Genomic DNA, 11,642 nt, shown 5'->3' on the forward strand with positions numbered 1-11,642 from the left:
CAGTTCTCTCAGGTGTGAGGGGTTTGATCTCAGAGCTGAAGCCAGAGCAGCACAACCTTCATCTGTGATGCCACAATAACTCAACCTGTAGAGAACAATGACACACTCTTCACTCTCTCAGATCAGATCAGTTTAGCTGTGAGTCCATTAATAAAGAACAAATCAATGTGTGATGCATAATTTGACTGAGATTTAAAATGTCAAATAACAAAAATATAATAATAATAATAATTTAAAGCCTCATTCAAAAAGAGAAAAAATATATTTGTTGCACTGTCAGGATTTTTAACCAAATTGTCTTTCTTATGTAGACATTCATTCAAATCTGTTTAATCACACTATTCATTACACAGCTGAGCTTTATAGTGCTATTTTGATCTGTATTAATATGTGTGGAGTAGTGGTGTGTGTTTCTCCTCCATCACTCAAGGATAACAAAACCTGAGATCACCTACACTGTGAGATATTATTTATAGTTTATGTAAATTGTGGCAGATAGTACTCACACCTCAATGTATTGCAGTGCTTTACAAAACATATTACGTAATAACATATTTATATGATTCTATTCATTATAAACAGATGCTGCCTTCTAGTGTCCTTACTTGTGTCTATTCCTAAAGCCCCCCCCCGCTACACCTGCTCCTAATCACACTGAAGCTGCTGATCAGTAAAGCTGTTCTTGAAGCTGCAGGAAGAGACTCACGCTTTTGAGTTTGGGAACAATATGAGGTGCATGTGGTTGATTCACCAGAACATCTGATCAACATGGGGACAGCACATATAATTTTAATTAAATACATGTTAGACATTTTATTTCCATGTTTTGAATATTTTCTTTAATAGTGTGGCGATGACACTGTTTATTCTCTATTATAAATGTGTTTACTTGATTCCCCTGCTGTTGGGGGGAGGTGTCCAGGAGGGAAAGAGTGAGGAGGGAGGGGCAAGTGCGGGCGCGGTTTGTGGAAAGAAAAGTGAGTTGCTGTGAGCGGGGCGGGAAAAAAGTTAGTCAAGCTCTTTTTGCGTTTTGTTGTTTCTTTGGGAAGTTAAGACATACCCGCGTTTTAGATTGTAACGTTCAGGAAATAAACCACAGCCCATTGGGTGCTTGCAAACTGGATTCTCGTCTCCTGCCAGTTTCTCCTGGGAAAGTGCAAAATGTCACACTGGTGTCAGAAGTGGGATAATTACCACAGCTTTCTGTTCATGATTCCCAGAAGACAATGAAGAATAAACCGGTAAGATCGCTCCAGTTATCCACTGAGAAGTTAGAGCAAAGCCAGGGAGAGCCCCGGTATAGGCGGGAGCGTCATCCCGAGGGAGAGTGGGCCGTAATGGAGAGAGATGTGCTGATCAGCGCGCTAGTGCACACTAATCCTTTTCTGCCGCTGTTGTTGAATGAATATGATCAAGAATGTTGTCTTGAAACTAGACAAAAGTCCCCCGCACCCTGTTTTAGTATGTCTCGTGCTTTTGATGAACATATTTGCATCGTGAGCACTCCGATCCCAGGAGGCCGCGATCCCGAGTGCGTCCTGCCTGTTGACACGGAACTGGAAGTCAGAGCAGTCTCAGTCGCAAATGGTTAAGGTGAATGTATTCCAGAGGGAGCTTGTGGTTTGTTGGCGCTGTGGAAAAACAGGTCATTGCGCCGGGAATGTGCTACCCTGGATGTGGCTGTGGCCACGCCTCCGTCGGGAAATGGACAGGGGCCGGAGTAGAGGGAGGTGCTCTCAGCCCATCAGCCATTCCAGAACCTCCTAGTGGATCGTCTGTTGACTTGGTTAGTCCAGTAGCATGCTGCCGAATAGAGGCCAAAGTGGATGGATAGCCTTGTTGGATACTGGTTCTACAGTCACCATTATTCATCTTAAATATTTGACAAAAAGGGTCCTTCAGACCGCTCGATTTCCCCTGGTGACTGTCATGGGTGAGAAAGCAAAGTTGATGGGCCATTGTGAGGCAGAAATCTTGGTGGAGGGACACATCACAGTGATGTGGGTCTGGGCCGCTGAGATTCCGGAATGTTGTCTCTTGGGTATTGACTTCCTACTCCAGGCAGCTGCGGTTTTGGACTTGAGGGCAGCGATCCTAACGCTAGCTGGAAAGTGTTCGGTGCCCATTCACTTTAATTCTATAAGGCCCGGGTCCTCAGTCATGCTACGTGGGCCTTCCAAATCCTAACTCACAAGCCCAGGGAGTCCCAGGTGTAAGCTCTTACACTTTGTCACCAACATTACAGTCTGTAGAGACACCATTTTCCGGCTCTGCGGTCGGGCTTTCCACCGTTCCTCCACCTACTGTCTTTGATAGTTGGAACTGCAGTCAAGGTGGGGAGAGCCCAGTTTCAATGCAAGCTGCAAAGTCTGTCTGTGAGAGAAGTAGTGAGGGTTTGGAGGAACTCCAGAAGCAGAAATTGTGGCGAGTGATGGAACGCCATTATAACATCTTTGCCGCCTCAGCCAGTGATGTCGGGCAGACGAAGTTGGTACAGCATTGTATAAACACTGGGGATGCACCACCCATCCGGCAACGTGCACGATGGTTACCACCCATAAGGCAGTCGGCTGCAGATCACTGCCTAGAAGAGATGAAGGCTTCAGGAATTATAAAACCATCGGAAAGCCTGTGGGCCTCACCAGTTGTATTGGTCCCTAAGAAGGATGGTGGCTGGCGTTTTTGCATTGACTTCAGACGCCTAAATGAGGTGACTGTCAAGGTGTCACAGAATGCCAGGAGAGACAAGGTAAGATCCAGTTGCAGTTTATTGAAAGTAACAAAATAATCAAAACAGAACAAAAACATGGCAAAAGGTAATCCAAAACGCAAGGAACAGATAACACGGTAAACTATAGACAACTCAGACATAAGATCAGACACAAGATGACAAATACAAAATAGCAGCAATGACAGACAGAGTGAGCAAGGTATATATATCTGAGATAATGAGTAAATGACTAAAAGGAGATAATGATCAGAAATAATAAACAGGTGCTAATGATCAGACAGAATGACAGACAAGGGACTATGGGAAATGGAGTTCACAACATATAACACAAAAACAGGAGAGCGCCCTCAAGTGGCCAGTCCAGGGCACCACAACCAGACACTGTGACATTACCCCCCCTCTACGGAGCGGATACCAGACGCTCCATCAGAAAACATAAAAAGTTCAGGAGGGAGGTGGAACTGAGGCAGACCAGGGGGAGGGATGGCAGGCCAGGACCAAGCCAAGGAAGGGGTTCAGGGAACAGAGATAGACCAGGGTCTAAGAGCGGAACCAGCAGGGTGGACGGCCAAGGCGGGGCAGGCAGGACGAACCAGCAGGGCCCCAACCATACAGTAACCCCATCAGATAGCCAGGACGGAGCTGGAGGAATGAGCCAGTGAGGCTCCTGCCACACCAGAACCCAGGCGGGCAACCAGGGCGCAGCCGGAATCCTGTCAGGCAACATTGGTGGGACAGAAAACCTTCTCAGCAACTCAGGAGTACCTGAAAACAAGAGCAGAGAGAGTTTAGTATCAGCCTCAACGGCTGCAACAGGACAAGCCGATTGCTCCGCAACGGTCCCCGTTAGCTCCCGGACTGGAGCGGGCTCTGTGAGCTCCCAGACTGGAGTGGGCTCTATGAGCTTACGGACTGGTGCGGGCTCTGGACTGGACTCTGTGAGCTCCTGGACTGGAGCGGGCTACGGAGTGAGCTCTGTGAGCTCCCGGAGAGCGGGCCTACGGAGTGGGCTCTGTGAGCTCCCGGACTGGAGCGGGCTCTGGAGTGGGCTCTGTGAGCTCCCGGACTGGAGCGGGCTCTGGAGTGGGCTTTCCTGTCCTCCTTCTCACCCTCCGCCGCTTAGTGGGAGTCTGAAGGATAGAGGTGGTGGGAAAATCCCTGCAGAAGGGTTCTGACTGGCCTGGTATTGCCCACTGACTTCGACCCTGGAGATATCTGACGAAGCCCCAGAAGTCTAGGATCTCGAGTCGTTTCACCTCCCACTGGGGCAAAGGATTATCCAGACAGATGTTAAGGAGGTCCTTAAGTGCAGCCTCATTATAATCTAGCCCCACCGCCAACGTCCATCGCTGGGTCCAGGTGGTTCTCTTCGCTAGATCTGCGTAGCGAGTATTGGCATTTCCCCCTCAGTGCTGATGCAAGACCAAAGACTGCCTTCACGACAGGGACAGGCCTCTGGCAATTCAAGACTATGCCCTTTGGTCTTGGCCTGATTCAAATGTAGCATGGGCCATTGAACAGCGTAAGGACCCCGAGCTCCAGGTAGTCATCGACTGGGTGGAAGCTGGAAGGAGGCCTACGTGGGAAGAGGTCATGGCTTTTGGATCAGTGGTGAGGGGGCTGTGGTCTATGCGGGATGGCCTGGCATTGATTTCGGGAGTGTTATAGAGCGGATTCGTGGAACCTGTGACGGGCGTAACCAAGTGGCAGACAGTAGTGCCGAAGTTCTGTCACCGCCTGGTCCTGGAAGCAATGCATGGACAGCCGGGGGTAGGATATTTTGGAGTAAACAAAACATTAAAATGAGTTTGGCAAGAGTTCTATTGGCACACCTGTCATAGGGATGTGGAGTCCTACTGCCGTCGGTGTGATGCCTGCACTGCTAAAAAAGGGCCAACGGGCCAGTCCCATGCCCCGCTACAACAACGTCCGGTAGGCTGTCCCATGGATCGCGTGGCCGTGGATGTACTAGGACCGTTTCCACAGACCCCTCAAGGAAATCGGTTTGTGGTGGTCGCCAGAGGCCTATACTGTTCCTAACCAGGAGGCAGGGACAGTGGCAGATGTCCTGCTGGAAGGTATGTTTGCTCACTTTGGGGTTCCCACTGAAGTGCATACGGATCAGAGGAGGAACTTTGAGTCACATGTGTTCTCCAAGTTCTGCCGGCAGTTGGGCATCTGGAAGACAAGGACAACTCCCCTACACCCCCAGAGTGATGGGTTAGTAGAGAGGTACAATCGAACACTGGCCACCCAGCTGGCCCTGTGTGTGAGTCAGGATCAAAAAGACTGGGATCGTCAGTTGCCAATGGTCCTGCTTCCAAGTCAGAGTGCGGTGCAGGAGACCACTGGATGTACACCAGCTCTCCTCATGCTGGGCAGAGAACTGCGAACCCCATCTTCCTGTTGATGGGTCAACCTCCAGATGCACCGAGAGCCCCGCCCTGACTGGAGTATGCCCATCAGCTACAGGACCGGCTGCAGTCAGCCTATGAGTTTGCTCGTCGTCAGGCTTTGCAGGCAGGTGTTCGGTAAAAACGGGCATATGACCATCATTGTACGGGACGCGATTTTAATGCTGGAGAGCTGGTATGGGTTTATAGTCCGAAGGGGCAGAAGGGACGTTCACCTAAACTGGATTGTGCCTGGGTAGGACCCTGTTACGTAGTGAAGAGGCTTGGAGAGTTGGTTTACCGTGTTCGGAAAAGGCCTGGGGGACAGACGGTAGTTTTACACCGGGACAGGATGGCTCCATATATGGGAGAACGGCAACCCTTCAAGAGCAGAGGTCAACGGCAGATTGCTGGGGCGACCCACCCTGCGGATGGAGGAGCTGAACACGCAGCGCCGGACAAGGGGTGGGGAACCTCAGCGGGATGTGAAGAGGGTGACCCTTTGACCCGGGCTCCTGGGGGTGTTCTGGATACTCTCGGAGGAGCTGAACACGCAGCGCCGGGAGGGTCTGGGGTTCTTCTGGGTCAGTCTAGGTTGGGCGCACCTGAAGATCGCAAAATGAGCCCTGATCATCATTTGACTGGCAGTAGACATTGCAGTGGAGGCCGTCGTAGCAGCCAGGATGTGGAGTTCCGGCGGACTAACCCCTTGAGGCATGGGCTACCTGCCAGTGGCCCGCAGCAGACCACAAGAGCGAAGACTGGATCACGGCTTCGGCCCAGGGAGGGTGTGCCCCAGCGTTTTGTGGATTTCACCTTTCCTTGGGGACGAGGAAACCTGAGGAGGGGGCAGTGTGGCGATGACACTGTTTATTCTCTGTTATAAATGTGTTTACTTGATTCACCTGCTGTTGGCAGGAAGAGAAGAAAAGGAGGGGTGAGTCGGCTGTGAGTGGGGCGAAAAGCAAATTAGGCAAGCTCTTTCTGGCGTTTTGTTGTTTTTGGGAAGTTAAGATACCTCCTGATACCCGCGTTTTAGGTTGTAACGTTCAGGAAATAAATTACAGCCCGTTGGGTGCTTGCAAACCGAATTCTCGACTCCTGTCTGTTTCTCCTGGGAAAGTGCAAAACGTCACATTATGTATTGTTACATTTTGATGATGTTTTTGGGGGGGGGGAGGTGGTCGGGAGGGAAAGAGTGAGGAGGGAGGGGCAAACGCGGGCTCGGGTAGTGGAAAGAAAAGTGAGTTGGCCGTGAGCGGGGCAGAAAAAAAGTTAGTAAAGCTCTTTTTGTGTTTTGTTGTTCCTTTGGGAAGTTAAGATACCGCCTTATACCCGTGCTTTAGATTGTAACGTTCAGGAAATAAACCACAGCCCGTTGGGTGCTTGCAAATCGGATTCTCATCTCCTGTCTCTTTCTCCTAGGAAAGTGCAAAACGTCACAATATAAACAACTCTCTGAGCTAATATACAATGGAATAAATGAGAAGAAATGCAGATTTGTACTCGGGTTGGTCGCCTCAAAAGCCAACTGTCCTTACTCTCCCACTTATCTGACTGGTTTCTTTAGTAAATTTGTCTGATAACAGTCAAGCCTTTGCTAACAAGACGGGCTATTAGCACTTAGTGTAAACAGACAATCCGTTTAAAGGTGTTGATAATGCAGAAACCAGTTTAACATGAACACAGACGTCCACACATGAACAAGAAACAAAGCCACACAATGTTTTACTTTCTGTATCTCTGTATCTTGATTAACAGTTGTCTCATTCAATCAGTAGTAAGTATTTCATTCACAAACAATACCTAATTATTACATTGTCTGACTTATTGTGTTTTCAGACTTGTTTGGGTGATTTGTTTTTCACTTCACAAATATTTTACAGTGTATCATATATAATCTTACCACAGTATCTCCAGTTTACAGTGAGGATTTTGTAGTACATCAGAGAGCAGATTCACTGATTTTCCTAGATTGTTCATAGATAGATCCAGTTGTCTCAGGTGTGAGGGGTTTGATCTCAGAGCTGAAGCCAGAGCAGCACAACCTTCATCTGTGACGCCACAATAACTCAACCTGTAGAGAACAATGACACAGTGTGAATTGTAGTTCAAGTGTCTGGAATTTGTTATCAGGGACAGATTATGACACAGTGGTGCCCTGGGCACAGACCGATTAAAGGCTCCCCTCGTTTGAAATTTTGTTCCTTTTTATTCAAAATTTCCCCAAACTTGTTAACTATATCATAAAATATCACAATTCTCAAATATAAGTAAATACATTTTGCACCTTTATAGATCATGTTAGTTTATCTATAATGGGCTATGGGAAAAGTAGCCTATTATTAGTGTAATCTTTTAACTAGCCTATGCATAAAACCCGTCTTTTAACTTGTACTAGATATGGGTGTCATGTCATAGAATATTTTTAAGACGACTGACTTTGTATTTAAAGTAAATTTAATAAAAACATTGTAAGTTACTAATTATAACACTTTCATTGTTATTTCAATATTATAAAATAATATTAACTTCAGTCTAGACAGAGTTCAAGCACTATCAACAACTCCCATTATAATCACTGAAGCTGTTTATACTGTGAAATAAAAATCTTACTTACATCGTACACACATCTGCACTTTGTTTATGATGAGAGAATTCGCCAAAGAGCAGCATTCAGTCAGCGAGCGCGCACACTGAACAAAACACGGGCTTTTCAGCGATGACTAATCTGAATGCCTCTGATTGGCCTTTGCATTCATAAGCTCAACAGAATCCTGTGTGATTGGTTATAATGCGTAACACTGTAAAACGCGTCTGGCTCAGCGCCAGCCAAAGCACAAACACAGATTTGAATTTGGCAGCTGATTCTGTGCCGCACTGAACGTTCTAATCGTATCAAATATTTTAAAAAATATTATTCAGCCATTTTTGGTCTTTTGGAAGCTACATTCAAAATCCACTTTGCTTAAAATCCTGAGGGTGCATGGTTGAAATCACGTTCCTGGAGGAGCAGTATTTCGGCTGGGCCCCCCTCTGGTCTAGTGCCCTGGGCACGTGCGTTAATCCATCCCTGTTTGTTATTGCGGGCTTTTCAGCGATGACTAATCTGAATGCCTCTGATTGGCCTTTGCATTCATAAGCTCAACAGAATCCTGTGTGATTGGTTATAATGCGTAACACTGTAAAACGCGTCTGGCTCAGCGCCAGCCAAAGCACAAACACAGATTTGAATTTGGCAGCTGATTCTGTGCCGCACTGAACGTTCTAATCGTATCAAATATTTTAAAAAATATTATTCAGCCATTTTTGGTCTTTTGGAAGCTACATTCAAAATCCACTTTGCTTAAAATCCTGAGGGTGCATGGTTGAAATCACGTTCCTGGAGGAGCAGTATTTCGGCTGGGCCCCCCTCTGGTCTAGTGCCCTGGGCACGTGCGTTAATCCGTCCCTGTTTGTTATTGACTCTGGTCTCAGAGCAGGAGAGGAGATATAATGACAAGCATTTCCACAAACTGCTGCTGATAGAATGAGATTTATGCATGTTGAGATATTGTTTCATAGCGATATAAGGACAGATCTGTCTGGAGAAACTTGCACTTGCACCTCTAATAAACATCTACAGGAGGACAATCAAACTAGCAAAAGCAACTAAAGCTCCAGTAAATGTTTGGTGGCCAAAATTAGGAGCAAGAGCTCATGATGTGATGAAGATGAATGAAATTAACTTAATCTTCAGTCATTTGTGCTGAGATTTAGTGTGTCTAGTCAGAATTTACATTAAAGGACACATCTTACTGAAGACAAACACATGAGACTATCAGAGAGATGATCTTACAGCAGTATCTCCAGTTTACAGTGAGGATCCTCCAGTCCAGCACAGAGACGCTTCACACCCAAATCTCCTAGTTTATTCCCAGACAGATTCAGTTCTCTCAGGTGTGAGGGGTTTGATCTCAGAGCTGAAGCCAGAGCAGCACAACCTTCATCTGTGACGCCACAATCACTCAACCTGTAGAGAACAATGACACACTCTTCACTCTCTCAGATCAGATCAGTTTAGCAGTGAATCCATTAGTAAAGAGAAAGTACAAACACAAATAAGCAAAATAATTAGGAATTAACTCAGTAGAAAATAAACATGTTTGATGGATCATTGGACTGAGATCTAAAATGTCACAGAACAAAAACATGAACCTCATTTAGGAAAGATAAATAAAATTACTTTGTTGCACAATCTCAGAGGTTTAAAGGGGTCATGAACTGAGAAACCAAAATCCCCTTGATCTTTTGACATAAGAGGACACTGTACTATAAAAACATCCTGTAAGTTTCAGAACTCAAAACTTTGTCGTTAGTCTAAAAACAGCTTATATTGAAGCCAGTCTGACAAAACGACAGCTTGAGGAATGTTCTAATCTATAATGTAATAGTGTGGATAAGCACCACCTCCACAGAAGAAGATTGACATCGCTGCCTGTTTAGCTCCGCCCACTGATTCACACATACAGTGTTTACGAGAGAGACAAACATGCAGGTCTATGCAGAAACCAAATGATAAAGATGCTCTGAAGACAAGAAGATGCTGTTCAGTGCCAAGCTGTGGAAAAAACAGTCTTTGCATTGCCTTCCTTCTGATCCCAATGTTAGGAAGGAGTGAATTAACTTTTTTTTTAATGAAGATCCAGACCGCGTCAGTAAGAAATCTGTCTTTTCTTCACTTCAGCTAAACAAGGCAAAATTCGACGCAGGATTTTCAGAAAGACTGAAACTAAAAGACGATGTTGTGCTGACTATATTGGATCTGATGTGGCACCACGCAAGTGTGAGTAACTGTTTGTATTACGTGATCACTATTGCTTTGTCTCTTCTTACAGATCGTTTGATATGTATTGAGTTATTTACGTGTTTTTGACCTAAATCACAGCAGCGTCCATCTGTGAAGGATGAAGACTGTCAAACACACAACTATTAGCCAATCACAGCAGTGTGTGTTTACTTCTGAGTCTACAATCCTCCACATCTATTCAAACAGAGAGTTCTGATGAGGGGGTCAAAACAGGACAGAAAATAGCTTGTTACTTCTAAATTATGATGTTTTTTATGTAAAAATCTTGACAACATTATAAGTGGACCTCGGAGAACAGTACAAAATAAAAAAACAGAGGCAGTTCATGAACCCTTTAAAAATTACAATTACTTAAATTCCTTTTTTTGCAAAGACATTTTTAATTATTGACGAGCCCAAATAATGTATTCATATGCCACTTCTCTGTCTCTGAATCTAATGGTGTCACTGATTTGATATAAAACACATCAAAATACTGACCACTAAACTCTGGACAACATCTGCAGCACTGAAGATTTATGAGCTTTAATTTTGATTTTCTTCATGTTTAACAGTGAAGTGATTGTTCTCAATGATACTTACTGAACTGATCTGGACTCTTTAATCACAGGCAGCAGCTTCTGAAGAACTTCCATATTATCAGCCTTATTCTTTTCTTTAACAAATTTATCAAGACGAAACTCATTCAGTTCCTCTTCTGATGTCAACAACACAAAAGCTACAGCTGACCACTGAGATGAAGAGAGTTTGGCTTGCTTTATTCTTCCAGATTTCAGATACTGTTGTATTTCCTCCACTAGTGAATGATCACCCAGTTCATTCAGACAGTGGAACAGATTGATGGATTTCTCTGGAGAGTCAATGGTCCTGATCTTCTTCTTGATGTACTTAGCTGTTTTCTCATTGCTGTCAGATCTGCTTCTTTTCAGTGTCATTATTTGTTGAAGGAGAATCTGATGAGACTCCACTGACAAACCCAGAAGGAACCGCAGGAAAAGATCCAGATGTCCATTTTTACTCAGTAGAGCCTCATCCACAGCTCTCTGATGCAGCTCAGATAATGAAACATGCTCTGATGAATTGAGTTGAAACCGGTCCTTTACTTTAGACCGTAAACTCTGTTTGGTGATTGGCTCAAACACATTTATGTTGTGGTTTGTACAGGAGAGGTGCACATATAGAGCTGCTAGATGTTCCTGAATGCTCAGATGAACAAAGCAGAAGACTTTCCCCTGATACAAGCCAAACTCCTCTCTGAAGATCTGAGTGCACAATCCTGAGTACACTGATGCTTCTGTCACATCAATGCCACACTCTCTCAGGTCTTCCTCATAGAAGATCAGGTTGCCTTTCACAAGCTGCTGAAAAGCCACTTTCCCCAGTTTGAGGATCATGTCTTCATCTGTCACCTTCTTCTCATAGTCCTTCTCACATTTGATGTTGGTCTGAATGATCAGGAAGTGTGTGTACATTTGAGTGAGAGTCTTGGGAATCTCTCCACTCTCTGCTCGACTCAACATCTTCTCTAGAACAGCGGCTGAGATCCAGCAGAACACTGGGATGTGGCACATGATGTAGAGGCTCCTTGATGACTTCAGGTGTGAGATGATTGTGTTGGCCAGAATCTGATCACTGATTCTCTTCCTGAAGTATTCCTCCTTCTGTGGCT

The 11,642-nt window shown here is 45.4% G+C and overlaps 1 protein-coding gene across 1 annotated transcript in view; it reads right to left on the reverse strand.

Annotated features, from left to right (window-relative positions):
- LOC107566572 (ribonuclease inhibitor-like) overlaps positions 1-11,642 on the reverse strand; it is a 44,886-nt gene that overhangs the window by 1,488 nt on the left and 31,756 nt on the right. The window contains exon 5 of the mRNA XM_016252048.1: positions 8,963-9,136. Coding sequence (XP_016107534.1) covers positions 8,963-9,136 — 174 coding nt within the window. The remainder of the gene's footprint in view (positions 1-8,962; positions 9,137-11,642) is intronic.

Source organism: Sinocyclocheilus grahami, unplaced genomic scaffold (genome assembly GCF_001515645.1).
Source record: "Sinocyclocheilus grahami isolate Dianchi unplaced genomic scaffold, SAMN03320097.WGS_v1.1 scaffold1085.1, whole genome shotgun sequence".
NCBI classification, from domain to species: domain Eukaryota; kingdom Metazoa; phylum Chordata; class Actinopteri; order Cypriniformes; family Cyprinidae; genus Sinocyclocheilus; species Sinocyclocheilus grahami.